This window comes from Eucyclogobius newberryi, unplaced genomic scaffold (assembly GCF_026437365.1).
Source record: "Eucyclogobius newberryi isolate DKJ021-1_F unplaced genomic scaffold, fEucNew1.0.hap1 SCAF_9, whole genome shotgun sequence".
Lineage (NCBI taxonomy): Eukaryota > Metazoa > Chordata > Actinopteri > Gobiiformes > Gobiidae > Eucyclogobius > Eucyclogobius newberryi.
The window spans coordinates 39044548-39061838 of NW_027316532.1; the positions used below are offsets into that span (position 1 = coordinate 39044548).

At 37.4% G+C, this 17291-nt stretch overlaps 1 protein-coding gene across 1 annotated transcript; it reads right to left on the reverse strand.

Annotated features, from left to right (window-relative positions):
• Positions 1-2565: 2565 nt before the first annotated feature.
• cltrn (collectrin, amino acid transport regulator) lies at positions 2566-17245 on the reverse strand. The gene is made up of 6 exons (XM_072438753.1): positions 17159-17245; positions 11546-11604; positions 11315-11400; positions 5432-5548; positions 2772-2966; positions 2566-2698 (listed from the first exon to the last, which is right to left on the reverse strand). The coding sequence occupies exons 1-6, from the start codon at positions 17223-17225 to the stop codon at positions 2566-2568; spliced, it is 657 nt and encodes a 218-aa protein (XP_072294854.1). The 5' UTR covers positions 17226-17245.
• Between the last annotated feature and the right edge of the window lie 46 nt (positions 17246-17291).

The following is a 17291-nucleotide window of genomic DNA, read 5'->3' on the forward strand; positions in this document are numbered from 1 at the left end:
ATTCCTGTTGTCTGCTAGTTTCCTGGCTACAGATTCGAGTTCCCGAACTAAATCCAAGGTTTTAGGCCCAAAATTCTTGGAAATATGTCGGTGTAATCCCTCATTGGTCCAGGCGTGTTCCATAGTAGAAAAAGCTTCAGTTGTTTCATCTGGACTCAGTTTGAAAAAATAGACGTTTTGACTCTCATCCAAGAGTCATTGTCAATAACAGAATTTAGGTCGAGAACTCCGATATTAATACTGTTCTGTGGTAAGACCCGCCCATTGGGAGGAGCCTTCCTGAAGTAGAAAGAGTTGTTTGTTTCAACAGAAACTCCCCCTTGTATCTACCGAGCCTATTCAGAATCTTAATTCTACTATGTCGCACATATTGAAATAAAACAGACATTTTATTGTAAAACCTTTAAAGGATTCGCGACTATAAAAACAAATTAAGTCTGTTACTAATATTACTAAAATATATAGTTGAAATGATTTTATATTTCATAGTTTGTTATAAATATTTATTCTTTACATTATATACATCAACATTATTTGATGCATTATTGACGCAATGCATTCTGGGAGTGGGTTTGTGGTAGAGCGCGTCACAAGTCAAAGTCTCACTGCGCCACTTTTGGAGGTCATTTTTCCAAAGAAAAGCGACAAAGGAAGTGAGTTAAGCTTCAGCAGCTTTTCTCATGATCAGAAATGTAAATAAACATGTGGAAATGTGTCGGGAAGAGTAAAAACACAGGTGTAATAAAGTCTGAACACGACACGATGACCTCACTTTATCACTACATGAAGAGCAGAACATGTCAAAAGAATGATCTCATATTGAGTTTGTTCAGTAACAAGACTGTGACATCAACACTTCATTTAGAAGCAGGAACCGTGAACTCTGCTTTTCACTTTTCCAGAACCTTCATCTCAGACAAAGTGGAAGCTGCTTTAGCTTCAGTTTAATCACTTTAAAGTTTCCTCTGTTCTGCTGCTTCTTCAGTCTGTTCTGCTGCTTCTTCAGTCTGTTCTGCTGCTTCTTCAGTCTGTTCTGCTGCTTCTTCAGTTTGTTCTGCTGCTTCTTCAGTTTGTTCTGCTGCTTCTTCAGTTTGTTCTGCTGCTTCTTCAGTTTGTTCTGCTGCTTCTTCAGTTTGTTCTGCTGCTTCTTCAGTCTGTTCTGCTGCTTCTTCAGTTTGTTCTGCTGCTTCTTCAGTCTGTTCTGCTGCTTCTTCAGTCTGTTCTGCTGCTTCTTCAGTTTGTTCTGCTGCTTCTTCAGTCTCCATGACGATGGTGATAGAGCGTAACAGATTATCTCGTTACATCATCGGGGCCGTTAATATTAAACAGTTTATACAATGCAAACAAAGCAAAAACTTCATTTTAAGTGGTTTTATTTGGAACTTGATTATCACTTGATAGAACACCAGTATTTACAGAAAAGGAAACATTTCGTAAATAAAGCGTGTGTAAATGTATATGATATAAATACATTTAAAAGTACAGATACGAGAACAAAGGGTGAAACTAAAAGTATCACATACAAATCTTCTTAAAAGTATACAAGAGTACAAACAAAAAGTCACACAGATTTTGAGTTTTTAACTGTTTTTAAGTGATATTGAAAAAGAATTGTGCTGATTTTTGATTTGCTTCAACAAAAACAATCGAATTTGAATCAGTTTCTTCAAATCTGAAGTTTGAACTCGACACGTTCAGGATGAAGTCTCATGAACAGAAATCCCCTTGTGCTTTACATTTCATTACATTTCTATTACATTTCTGTTACATTTCTATTACATTTCTGTTACATTTCTATTACATTTCTGTTACATTTCTATTACATTTCTATTACATTTCTATTACATTTCTGTTACATTTCTGTTACATTTCTATTACATTTCTGTTACATTTCTGTTACATTTCTATTACATTTCTATTACATTTCTGTTACATTTCTATTACATTTCTGTTACATTTCTATTACATTTCTGTTACATTTCTATTACATTTCTGTTACATTTCTGTTACATTTCTATTACATTTCTGTTACATTTCTGTTACATTTCTATTACATTTCTGTTACATTTCTATTACATTTCTGTTACTTTCTGTTACATTTCTGTTACATTTCTGTTACATTTCTATTACATTTCTGTTACATTTCTGTTACATTTCTGTTACATTTCTATTACATTTCTGTTACATTTCTGTTACATTTCTATTACATTTCTATTACATTTCTGTTACATTTCTATTACATTTCTGTTACATTTCTATTACATTTCTGTTACATTTCTATTACATTTCTGTTACATTTCTGTTACATTTCTATTACATTTCTATTACATTTCTGTTACATTTCTGTTACATTTCTATTACATTTCTGTTACATTTCTATTACATTTCTGTTACTTTCTGTTACATTTCTGTTACATTTCTGTTACATTTCTATTACATTTCTGTTACATTTCTGTTACATTTCTGTTACATTTCTATTACATTTCTGTTACATTTCTGTTACATTTCTGTTACATTTCTGTTACATTTCTATTACATTTCTGTTACATTTCTGTTACATTTCTGTTACATTTCTGTGACTTTCTCCTCGTCTGAAAAGGACCTGTTGTAAATCCCGTCTGTATTTTCATAAACGAGTCCGTTTTCTGAACTTGTTCCGGCTTCTTCTGCTTCAGCTGCTGCTTTTTCATTCTTTTTGCTGAAACAACAAAAATCACATGAAGGACTTAATCCTTCAGTGAAAACATGCTTTACAGGGTTGCTATGGTTACCGTTTTTTCTGGACAACAGCAGACACCAGGAAGTAGACGAGGCCGACGCCCACGAGTCCCATGACGACCCCAAACACGATGAGCCAGGGCTGAGTGGCAGGGACGACCGGAGTGACCAGTGTGGGCGGGATCCCCAGGAACTCCAGAGTCTGGTCCGTGAGCAGGAACGCACTGTTGAGACGGTTCCTGGACTTCCTGTCGGACAAAACAACACATTATCACATTTGAAACATTATCATATCATAATTCAGCCTCAAAGGTCACGAGTCAGTGTCTCTATTATACGTGAAGAGGAATAAAGATGAGCCTGAACGTCCTCCGTCTCCTTTGAGTCTTTCTGAAGACAATCAAAGGAAAGAGGACGGTCGTTATTGCTGAATAGTTTATTCATTTTCTAACAAAGGATGTGATATACATTTTTAATGTTCTGATCGATAAGAAAATCATGATTTTACAATTATTCATGTTTATTGACACTGTGACCAACTAACAGTGAAATCCTTCATTATCTTTCATTTTCAAAGTTTAATAAACCACAATTATCATGAATAAGTCATGATATTGTCACATAAACTGCAAGATAAAAAAAAACGTTTTAAATTCAAATTAGATTGAATGGAAATTGCTCACTGTTGCAGCAGATGAAGATGAAGTTTAATTGTAAATCTGAAGAATCACAAATTTAGACTGAATAATCTTGACATTTCTGCCTTTGCCTCTGCCTGGTCCTGCATCTCACCAAACGTAAGACAGAGAAAAGACAGAGAAAAGACAAAGAAAAGACAGAGAAAAGACATAGAAAAGACAAAGAAAAGACAGAGAAAAGACAGAGAAAAGACAGAGAAAAGACAAAGAAAAGACAGAGAAAAGACATAGAAAAGACAAAGAAAAGACAGAGAAAAGACAAAGAAAAGACAAAGAAAAGACAAAGAAAAGACAGAGAAAAGACAAAGAAAAGACAGAGAAAAGACAAAGAAAAGACAGAGAAAAGACAAAGAAAAGACAGAGAGAAGACAAAGAAAAGACAAAGAAAAGACAAAGAAAAGACAGAGAAAAGACAGAGAAAAGACAGAGAAAAGACAGAGAAAAGACAAAGAAAAGACAAAGAAAAGACAGAGAAAAGACAAAGAAAAGACAAAGAAAAGACAGAGAAAAGACATAGAAAAGACAAAGAAAAGACAGAGAAAAGACAAAGAAAAGACAGAGAAAAGACATAGAAAAGACAAAGAAAAGACAGAGAAAAGACAAAGAAAAGACAAAGAAAAGACAAAGAAAAGACAGAGAAAAGACAAAGAAAAGACAAAGAAAAGACGGAGAAAAGACAGAGAAAAGACAAAGAAAAGACAGAGAAAAGACAAAGAAAAGACAGAGAAAAGACAGAGAAAAGACGGAGAAAAGACAGAGAAAAGACAGAGAAAAGACAAAGAAAAGACGGAGAAAAGACGGAAGGCCAAAGGAAGAACGATCCACACGACACAAAGAGACGCTCACAGTGAGTCTGGAACATCAGAGACAAAAGAGACTCACTTTTATTATTGTGCTGCTTTTAATCATTTGTAAAGTATAATTATTGTCTTTTATCTCATTGAGCAGAAATAATAACCATTATTGTGCCAGATGCACTTTCGGTGAAGAGTTTAGTGAGTTCATCTACATTTAAGATGAATTAAATAACATTTGATTCAGATTCTGTAAATAAATGTAAAATAAATGTTCTTATCATTAAAAAAATAGCTGCCGGTGATAACAAGCAGGAAACTGTCCACTGTCCAGGGTGCACCCGCCTAAGGCCCAAAGTCACCCGCCTAAGGCCCAAAGTCACCCGCCTAAGGCCCAAAGACACTGGGACAGGCTACAGTCACCCACCTAAGGCCCAAAGTCACCCGCCTAAGGCCCAAAGTCACCCGCCTAAGGCCCAAAGACACTGGGACAGGCTCCAGTCACCCACCTAAGGCCCAAAGTCACCCGCCTAAGGCCCAAAGTCACCCGCCTAAGGCCCAAAGATACTGGGACAGGCTCCAGTCACCCACCTAAGGCCCAAAGTCACCCGCCTAAGGCCCAAAGACACTGGGACAGGCTCCAGTCACCCACCTAAAGCCCAAAGTCACCCGCCTAAGGCCCAAAGTCACCCGCCTAAGGCCCAAAGACACTGGGACTGGCTCCAGTCACCCACCTAAGGCCCAAAGTCACCCGCCTAAGGCCCAAAGTCACCCGCCTAAGGCCCAAAGACACTGGGACAGGCTCCAGTCACCCGCCTAAGGCCCAAAGTCACCCGCCTAAGGCCCAAAGTCACCCACCTAAGGCCCAAAGTCACCCGCCTAAGGCCCAAAGTCACCCACCTAAGGCCCAAAGTCACCCGCGACTGAATGAATGAAAATGTTTGTATTATATATGAACGTCCCTCTGCCCCGGTCAGTCCCTCTGCCCGGTCAGTCCCTCTGCCCCGGTCAGTCCCTCTGCCCGGTCAGTCCCTCTGCCCCGGTCAGTCCCTCTGCCCGGTCAGTCCCTCTGCCCCGGTCAGTCCCTCTGCCCGGTCAGTCCCTCTGCCCCGGTCAGTCCCTCTGCCCGGTCAGTTAACAATGCATTGATTTTCCCTGTTAGTTATGAAATGAATATATCTCTAAATGTATTAAATATGTTCTTTGTGACTTGAGAATGACCTTATGGCACTTTCCACATCTTCTTTCAGAACTGGAGTTCGAGAGTCGTTCACTGAGGTCACCACAAACCAGAAGGACACGCGCTCTGTCCTCGCACACACCTCGATGTTCGAAACACTGGAATAATTCAGAAGCTTATGATACAGAACATTCCTCACAACCATAAACATGAATCATAAACATGAATGATAAACATGAATCATAAACATGAATCATAAACATGAAACATAAACATAAACATGAAACATAAACATGAATCATAAACATGAAACATAAACATGAATCATTAACATAAACATGAATCATACACATGAGTCATAAACATGAATCATAAACATGAATCATAAACATGAATCATAAACATGAAACATAAACATAAACATGAATCATAAACATGAATCATTAACATAAACATGAATCATAAACATGAATCATTAACATAAACATGAATCATAAACATGAATCATAAACATGAATCATTAACATAAACATGAATCATAAACATGAAACATAAACATGAATCATAAACATGAATCATAAACATGAAACATAAACATGAAACATAAACATGAATCATAAACATCCATCCATCCATCTTCTGCCGCTTTATCCGGGGCCGGGTCGCGGGGGCAGCAGTCTGAGCAGGGACTCCCAGACTTCCCTCTCCCCAGACACTTCCTCTAACTCCTCCGGGGGGATCCCGAGGCGTTCCCAGGCCAGCCGAGAGACATAGTCTCTCCAGCGTGTCCTGGGTCTTCCCCGGGGCCTCTTCCCGGTGGGACATGCCTGAAACACCTCCCGAGGGAGGCGCCCAGGAGGCATCCGGAACAGATGCCCGAGCCACCTCAGCTGGCTCCTCTCGACGTGGAGGAGCAGCGGCTCTACTCCGAGCTCCCCCCGTGTGGCCGAGCTCCTCACCTTATCTCTAAGGGAGCGCCCAGTCACCCGGCGGAGGAAACTCATTTCGACCGCTTGTGTCCACGATCTTGTTCTTTCGGTCACTACCCAAAGCTCATGACCATAGGTGAGGTCAGAACGTAGACCGACCGGTAAATAGAGAGCTTTGCCTTTCGGCTCAGCTCCCTCTTTACCACAACGGTCCGATGCAGCGACTGCATCACTGCAGGCGCTGCACCGATCCGCCTGTCGATCTCACGCTCCATCCTTCCCTCACTCGTGAACAAGACCCCGAGATACTTGAACTCCTCCACTTGGGGCAAGGACTCCCCACCCACCTGGAGAGGGCAAGACACCTTTTTCCGGTCGAGAACCATGGCCTCGGATTTGGAGGTGCTGATTCTCATCCCAGCCGCTTCACACTCGGCTGCAAACCGTCCCAGTGCATGTTGCAGGTCCGGGTTTGATGGAGCCATCAGGACAACATCGTCTGCAAACAGCAGAGATGGAATCCTGTGGTCCCCAAACCGGACCCCCTCCGACCCCTGACCACACCCTCCGACCCCTGACTGCGCCTAGAAATTCTGTCCATAAAAATTATGAACAGAACCGGTGACAAAGGGCAGCCCTGAGGAGTCCAACATGCACTGGGAACAGGTCTGACTTACTGCCGGCAATGCGAACACAGCTCCTGCTCCGGTCATACAGGGACCGGACAGCCCTGAGCAAAGGGCCCCGGACCCCGTACTCCCGGAGCACCCCCCAAAGGACACCCCGAGGGACACGGTCGAAAGCCTTCTCCAGATCCACAAAGCACATGTGGACTGGTTGGGCAAACTCCCATGAGCCCTCGAGCACCCGATGGAGGGTATAGAGCTGGTCCAGTGTTCCACGACCGGGACGAAAACCACTCTGCTCCTCCTGAATCCGAGGTTCATAAACATGAAACATGAAAATGAATCATAAACATGAAACATAAACATGAATCATAAACATGAATCATAAACATAAACATGAATCGTAAACATGAATCATAAACATGAATCATAAACATGAATAATAAACATGAAACATAAACATGAATCATAAACATAAACATGAATCATAAACATGAATAATAAACATGAAACATAAACATGAATCATAAACATGAATCATAAACATAAACATGAATCGTAAACATGAATCATAAACATGAATCATAAACATGAATAATAAACATGAAACATAAACATGAATCATAAACATGAATCATAAACATAAACATGAATCGTAAACATGAATCATAAACATGAATCATAAACATAAACATGAATCGTAAACATGAAACATAAACATGAATCATAAACATGAATAATAAACATGAATCATAAACATGAATCATAAACATGAATAATAAACATGAAACATAAACATGAATCATAAACATGAATCATAAACATAAACATGAATCGTAAACATGAATCATAAACATGAATCATAAACATAAACATGAATCGTAAACATGAAACATAAACATGAATCATAAACATGAAACATAAACATGAATCATAAACATGAATCATAAACATGAATCATAAACATAAACATGAATCGTAAACATGAATCATAAACATGAATCATAAACATAAACATGAATCGTAAACATGAATCATAAACATGAATCGTAAACATGAATCATAAACATAAACATGAATCATAAACATGAAACATAAACATGAATCATAAACATGAAACATAAACATGAAATATAAACATGAATCATAAACATGAATCATGAACATGAAACATAAACATGAAACATAAACATGAATCATAAACATGAAACATAAACATGAAACATAAACATGAAACATAAACATGAATCATAAACATAAACATGAATCGTAAACATGAATCATAAACATAAACATGAATCGTAAACATGAATCATAAACATGAATCATAAACATGAATAATAAACATGAATCGTAAACATGAATCATAAACATGAATCATAAACATGAATAATAAACATGAAACATAAACATGAATCATAAACATGAATCATAAACATAAACATGAATCGTAAACATGAATCATAAACATGAATCATAAACATGAATAATAAACATGAAACATAAACATGAATCATAAACATGAATCATAAACATAAACATGAATCGTAAACATGAATCATAAACATGAATCATAAACATAAACATGAATCGTAAACATGAAACATAAACATGAATCATAAACATGAATAATAAACATGAATCATAAACATGAATCATAAACATGAATAATAAACATGAAACATAAACATGAATCATAAACATGAATCATAAACATAAACATGAATCGTAAACATGAATCATAAACATGAATCATAAACATAAACATGAATCGTAAACATGAAACATAAACATGAATCATAAACATGAAACATAAACATGAATCATAAACATGAATCATAAACATGAATCATAAACATAAACATGAATCGTAAACATGAATCATAAACATGAATCATAAACATAAACATGAATCGTAAACATGAATCATAAACATGAATCGTAAACATGAATCATAAACATAAACATGAATCATAAACATGAAACATAAACATGAATCATAAACATGAAACATAAACATGAAATATAAACATGAATCATAAACATGAATCATGAACATGAAACATAAACATGAAACATAAACATGAATCATAAACATGAAACATAAACATGAAACATAAACATGAAACATAAACATGAAACATAAACATGAATCATAAACATAAACATGAATCGTAAACATGAATCATAAACATAAACATGAATCGTAAACATGAATCATAAACATGAATCATAAACATGAATAATAAACATGAAACATAAACATGAATCATAAACATGAAACATAAACATGAAACATAAACATGAATCATAAACATGAAACATAAACATGAAACATAAACATAAACATGAATCGTAAACATGAATCATAAACATGAATCATAAACATGAATAATAAACATGAAACATAAACATGAATCATAAACATAAACATGAATCGTAAACATGAATCATAAACATGAATCATAAACATGAATAATAAACATGAAACATAAACATGAATCATAAACATGAATCATAAACATAAACATGAATCGTAAACATGAATCATAAACATGAATCGTAAACATGAATCATAAACATAAACATGAATCATAAACATGAAACATGAATCATAAACATGAAACATAAACATGAAATATAAACATGAATCATAAACATGAATCATGAACATGAAACATAAACATGAAACATAAACATGAATCATAAACATGAAACATAAACATGAAACATAAACATAAACATGGATCATAAACATGAAACATAAACATAAATCATAAACATGAAACATAAACATTAACATGAAACATAAACATGAAACATAAACATGAATCATAAACATGAATCATAAACATGAAACATAAACATAAACATGAATCATAAACATGAAACATAAACATGAATCATAAACATGAAACATAAACATGAAAGATAAACATGAATAATAAACATGAAACATAAACATGAAACATAAACATGAATCATAAACATGAAACATAAACATGAAACATAAACATGAAACATAAACATGAATCATAAACATGAAACATAAACATGAAACATAAACATGAAAGATAAACATGAATAATAAACATGAAACATAAACATGAAACATAAACATGAATCATAAACATGAAACATAAACATGAAACATAAACATGAAACATAAACATGAATCATAAACATGAAACATAAACATGAAACATAAACATGAATCATAAACATGAATCATAAACATGAAACATGAACATGAATCATAAACATGAATCATAAACATGAAACATGAAACATAAACATAAACATGAATCATAAACATGAAACATAAACACGAAACATGAATCATAAACATGAAACATAAACATGAATCATAAACATTAAACATAAACATGAAACATAAACATGAATAATAAACATGAAACATAAACATGAATCATAAACATTAAACATAAACATGAAACATAAACATGAATCATAAACATGAAACATAAACATGAATCATAAACATGAAACATAAACATGAAACATAAACATGAATCATAAACATGAAACATAAACATAAAACATAAACATGAAACATAAACATGAAACATAAACATGAATCATAAACATGAAACATAAACATGAAACATAAACATGAATCATAAACATGAAACATAAACATGAAACATAAACATGAATCATAAACATGAAACATAAACATGAATCATAAACATAAACATGAATCGTAAACATGAATCATAAACATGAATCATAAACATGAATAATAAACATGAAACATAAACATGAATCATAAACATGAATCATAAACATGAATCATAAACATAAACATGAATCGTAAACATGCATCATAAACATAAACATGAATCATAAACATGAAACATAAACATGAATCATAAAAATGAATCATAAACATAAACATGAATCGTAAACATGAATCATAAACATGAATCGTAAACATGAATCATAAACATGAATCATAAACATGAATCATAAACATAAACATGAAACATAAACATAAACATAAACATGAAACATAAACATGAATCATAAACATGAATCATAAACATGAAACATAAACATGAAACATAAACATGAAACATAAACATGAATAATAAACATGAAACATAAACATGAAATATAAACATGAAACATAAACATGAATCATAAACATGAAACATAAACATGAAACATAAACATGAATCATAAACATGAAACATAAACATGAATCATAAACATGAAACATAAACATGAAACATAAACATGAATCATAAACATGAAACATAAACATGAAACATAAACATGAATCATAAACATGAAACATAAACATGAAACATAAACATGAATCAAAGCCTCAGATAAAGTGTCTCACTTAAACTCTTGTCCAGAAAAGTAGTTCCTCATGGCAAAGGCCATCGTGGCCCGGAACAGGAAAAGCTCATTGTCGTTCCACGTGTACTACAATAAAAGAGATGTGTCCTCAGTCACTGGCACGTGAAGTATTAAAGTATTAGTACTTTCATAACAGCATTAAAGTTTTAAAGTACACTCCAGAATCATGATGAGAAACAGTTTAGTCATTGAAATATAAGAATAAACTCACGGCTTGAGCTCCCAGAGCAGTTTTGATGCTCAGTCGTACTTTGCAGGCGTCTGGAGCATCTACAAAACACACATATTCAATTAGTACTAACTGTACGGGAAATATATACTACAGTAACTTTAATAAAAGTATATTTGTGAAGATTTAATCATAAAGCACATTCACATCCACTTTAATTTAGGGCCTTTTGTAATGTTCATTTTAAGCTTTGTGTTTTCAAGTGAAAGAGCCGGAGGCAACAGAACAAATATTTGAGTTCTGCCGCTAATCGCTTTAAAGATTAAACCACATTCTTCACAAGTTCAACACCAATGAAATCAAACTAAAAGCCTTACTTATAATCACTAAACTGACAGTATTATTAGACTTATAATCACTAAACTGACAGTATTATTAGACTTATAATCACTAAACTGACAGTATTATTAGACTTATAATCACTAAACTGACAGTATTATTAGGCCCGAGCCCCAGCAGGGCGGAGGGCCTATTGCTCCCGCAACGCTGCCGAAGGCAGCGTTGCAACTGTCTGACCAAACATGCGCCCCTGGCAAGTACAGTGAACTAGCCCATGCCGAAGGCATGGATCATGCATACTTACTCCTGCTATGACAGAAATAGTCAAGACTGAGTGAATGGGCGTAGCCCATTCACTCATTCGTGACAACAGCAGCGCGAAGCGCTGCATTCCTCCAAAAACCCTCCTGGCATCGTCCCGTACGCGAAAATCCATGCCGCAGGCTTGGGCCATACTTGTATCTGCTCAAATCAATGGAAGTCTATGGGGAGTGGGCGGGGCATCCCGACGGAATAGGGAGTGACGAGCGCGTAAGCGCTCGTAATGATGATTCCACCCCATGACAGCATGGGGAAGGCTTAGAGCTTTAAAACAATGTATAATTTGTTGTTATAGTGGAAACGGCTATATTGTTTTTGCTAAAAATATTATTATTAGGCCCGAGCGCCACAAGCTGGCGAGAGGCCTATTAATCTCGTAAGGCCGTGCGAAGCACGGCTGCGAAAGTGCGCACGTAGTGCGCACGAAATCGAGCGCGAAGCGCTCGCCCAGTTCCAAACACTCACTAACGCACTCCTTCACTCATGCACGCCCCGTGCATACTAATTAGTAGTAGGAAAATGGAACATTACCGTTGTAAACGGGCGAAGCCCGTGCAAAAGTGCGCACTAAACGAGCACTTTATAAAGCACTCATTTGCGCTAAGTAGCTCACGAATACGTTCCCCATCTCTTGCATGTTCCGTGCATATAAGCATGTAATGCAAAAATTTAACATTATTACTGTATAGAGGGCCAAAAACACAAAGTGGGCGGAGCCCACTCAAAATTAACGAAAGTACCCGTCAGTGACCAGGGACCCACACCATGAGGTAGGAAAGCGCAAGCGCTTTCCGAAAATGTATAGCTTATGATATTCGAAAAATGGGAAACATTGTTTTCGCATCGGAATATTATTCTTTCTTCTTTCTTCTTCTCGGGACCAACCCCCCTATTTTTCACCCAGTGAACATTGACGAAAAGTCACAAAAATGTTCACACCTCTAAAAATCGTGCCTCTCTACATTCTGGCTATTTCCCTTTTCTAAAATAAAAAAAATTGGCGCGTCAGCGCCCCCAAATGTACCAAAAATGCATTGAGAGATGGGAAATGACCCAAAAAAAATCTGATCGTAGAATCATGAAATTTGGCACAGAGGTAGATGGTGACAAGAGAAGTAAAAAATATTATTACGGCAACGCCGTCCGCCCAACCAAATGTCGGCCATATTGCTTCAAAAATGGCTAAACATGACTTCGGAGTTTTTCCAAACGTCGTACTTTTACGAACTCCTCCCAGGGCGTTGGCCCTAAAAAGCTGAAATTTGGTGAAAATGCTACTGAGGAGTGGGACATCAAAAGTTATCCAAATTACATTGATACCTGTCACGGTCTCTGTGCGGCGAAGCCACAAACTTTAGCTAGAATTTCAGAAATCTCCCAAATTTTACATTTCTGCCGTTTGCGCAGATAAAGTCCGAATTGCGTCAAATTAGAATCAGTTGTTAAACTCTTTGCCCTAAACCCACTTGAAGTGAAATAAATTCATTTGGCGCCACAGCGCCCCCTACAGATTTTATATGGAGGTTAAATGTTTAGTTTTGCGAAATTATATGAAATTTGACACACAACTCAATTTTAGCATCCCCATCAAAAAAGTCAATGAGAGCCATGTCATAATTGTTATGGCGTTGCCGTAACGATGACCGAAACCTTCCATGTTATTCCAATGGGGAAATGGCCAGAACATGTTTACACTTTATACTTTCACAAACTCCTCTTAGGGCGTTAGACATATTAACCTGAAATTTGGTGAGACTCATCTTCAGGGGTGGACCATCAAAAGTTATTCACATTTTTATTCAAAGAGTCACGGTGTCCGTGCGGCAAAGCCGCACATTGTGCCAAGAATTCAAAATAAAATTGCTTTTTGATGGTAAAACAAAGGGGAGAAGATGTGACAGCGTCACAGATTCAGCAGTAGGCGTAATAAAAGGACAATTGGGGCGCGTTAGCGCCCCCTCCTCTTGCGGCGTGGCGGTGGCGTGGCGAGGGCCGATCATTGCCGCTTGCGGCTATATTTAGGCCCGAGCCCCAGCAGGGCGTAGGGCCTATTGCTCCCGCAACGCTGCCGAAGGCAGCGTTGCAACTGTCTGACCAAACATGCGGGCGCAGCCCGCATGTTTGGTGCCCCGTCGCCCCTGGCAAGTACAGTGAACTAGCCCATGCCGAAGGCATGGATCATGCATACTTACTCCTGCTATGACAGAAATAGTCAACAATTAGTGAATGGGCGTAGCCCATTCACTAATTGTTGACAACAGCAGCGCGAAGCGCTGCATTCCTCCAAAAACCCTCCTGGCATCGTCCCGTACGCGAGAATCCATGCCGCAGGCATGGGCCATGCTTGTATCTGCTCAAATCAATGGAAGTCTATGGGGAGTGGGCGGGGCATCCCGACGGAATAGGGAGTGACGAGCGCGTAAGCGCTCGTAATGATGATTCCACCCCATGGCGGCATCGGGAAGGCTTAGAGCTTTCAAACGATGTATAATTTGTTGTTATAGTGGAAACGGCTATATTGTTTTTGCTAAAAATATTATTATTATTTTTCTTGTTCTTCATCGCTTTGAACTCTAATTTGACCCCCTGAACATGCTCAAAAACTCACCAAACTTTGCCCAAAATTCAGAATCGGCGAAAAATTTAATTTTTTCTGGGCCATTTTTTTTTTCGTTAAAAAATGGCGCGACAGCGCCACCGACAAAAGTCAAAATACATTGCGCCTATGGGAGACGCCCCGAGGTCAACTTTGACGTAAAGCTACGAAATTCGGGACACGCATTCCTCTCGTGAGGACAAACAAAAAAAATCATTGTGGTCACGCCCCCAGACTTACCCTATGGCCGCCATCTTCCTTTGAAAATGAAAACACGCTGTGTTAGCCATTTTGTTCACGTCAAACTTTGACGAACTCCTCCTAGGGCGTTTTGCCCACCGACTTCAAAATCGGCGTACGTCCTCTGGACAAGTGGGGCATCTAAAGTTATCCAATTTTTTGAGATACCTTTTACGGTCTGTGTGCGGCGCAGCCGCAAAGTTGGACAACTTATTTTGGAATATTGCAGATCTAAAAATTGCTCCCATTTGATCAAAACGAGTCCGATTAGGACCAAATTTGAATCAGTTGTTAAACTTTCAAGTTTGGACCAGTTTAGCATGACAAAATTGAAATGGGCGCGATAGCGCCCCCTACAGAGTTGCCTTTGAGTGAACATTGATGGACAAAAACTGGTTTTACACAAATGTTCTAAACTTTGCCCAAAATTCTATTTTGGGGTCCCGAGCAAAAGGCCAATCAAACTTATGCCTTAATTTTTACGGCGTAGCCGTAGCCATGACGGAAACCTCCCATGTTATCCCTATGGGAAAATCGCGAAATTGCTCAAATCACCACATTTTTACGCTTCACACTTTAACGAACTCCTCCTAGGGCGATTGCCCGATCAAGCTCATATTTCAAGAATATCATCTACACAAGCGGGGCATCAAAAGTTATCAATATTTTGATTCTAAGTGCTACGGTCTCTGTGTGGCGGACCCGCAAATATATGTCAGAAATGGGAAAACAGCGAAATCTCTAAAATGACCACATTTTTATGCTTCACAGAGTGACCTTTAAATTAACATTGAAGGTCAAAAATTAGTTTTACCAAAATTGTCTAAACTTTACCTAAAATTCTATTTTGCCGTCCCGATCACAAAAGCCAATCACAAAAATGCCTAAATTTTTACGGCGTAGTCGTAGCGATGACAGAAACCTCCCATGTTATCCCTATGGGAAAACCACAAAATCTCTCAAATTACCACATTTTTATGTTTTACACTTTAACGAACTCCTCCTAGTGCGTTTTGCCCACCGACCTCAAAATCGGTGTACGTCCTCTAGACAAGTGGTGTATCCAAAGTTATCCAAATTTTAAGGATAACTTTTACGGTCTCTGTGCGACGGAGCCGCAAACGTTTCCCAGAATTCTGACTATTTGGCCTTCAGAGTGGCCTATAAACAATAGAGTTTTTCCAAATGACATGATATTTTGAAAAAAATTCTAATTTGCCATCCTGATCATAAAAGTATGAGAGCCAAAGTCATATTTTGTACGGCGTAACCGTAGCGATGACAGAAACATCCCATGTTATCCTTATGGGAAAATCGTAGAATCGCTCAAATCACCACATTTTTACGCTTCACACTTTAACGAACTCCTCCTAGGGCGATTGTCCGATCAAGTTCATATTTGGAGAATATCATCTACACAAGCGGGGCATCAAAAATTATCCATATTTTGATTCTATGTGCTACGGTATCTGTGTGGCGGACCCGCAAATATATGTCAGAAATGGGAAAACAGCGAAATCTCTAAAATGACCACATTTTTACGCTTCACACTTTAACGAACTCTTCCTAGGGCGAATACCTGATCAAGTTCATATTTGGGGAAAATCATCTACACAAGCGGGGCATCAAAAGTTATCCATATTTTTATTCCAAGTGTCACGGTCTCGACCGACATTTGTGTTCATTTGCACTGGTTAAGCACAGCGTTGTACATGTCCAATGTGTCGCTGTCTTAGTTCTCAGACAATGACGGCGCGTTAGCGCCATCTCTGTAAAATGCAGAGAGCAGAGTCGGAAGGCCGGCGGCCCGCGAGGGCCGTTGGATGCCGCTTGCGGCTTTAATTAGACTTATAATCACTAAACTGACAGTATTATTCGACTTATACAGTATTATTAGACTTATAATGACTAAACTGACAGTATTATTAGACTTATACAGTATTATTAGACTTATAATGACTAAACTGACAGTATTATTAGACTTATACAGTATTATTAGACTTATAATGACTAAACTGACAGTATTATTAGACTTATACAGTATTATTAGACTTATAATGACTAAACTGACAGTATTATTAGACTTATACAGTATTATTAGACTTATAATGACTAAACTGACAGTATTATTAGACTTATACAGTATTATGAGTGCTCACCTGGTCTGCAGAGATCCTGGGCCAGAGCCGAAGCAACAAAACCCAAGAGAACAAGTTTCTCCAACATTTCCACAGAAAGAAAGAGACAAATGCTTTGGATCGACAGCGTGTTCTGAGTTAAAGCAGTAAAACT

Coding starts and splice junctions, on each gene's coding strand:
- cltrn (XM_072438753.1), bottom strand. CDS start 17,225: ATGTTGGAGAAACTTGTTCTCTTGGGTTTTGTTGCTTCGGCTCTGGCC. Junction 2,967..5,431: donor GATGTGGAAAGTGCCATAAG/GTCATTCTCAAG, acceptor TTTGTCCGACAG/GAAGTCCAGGAACCGTCTCA. Junction 2,699..2,771: donor GCTGTTGTCCAGAAAAAACG/GTAACCATAGCA, acceptor TTGTTGTTTCAG/CAAAAAGAATGAAAAAGCAG.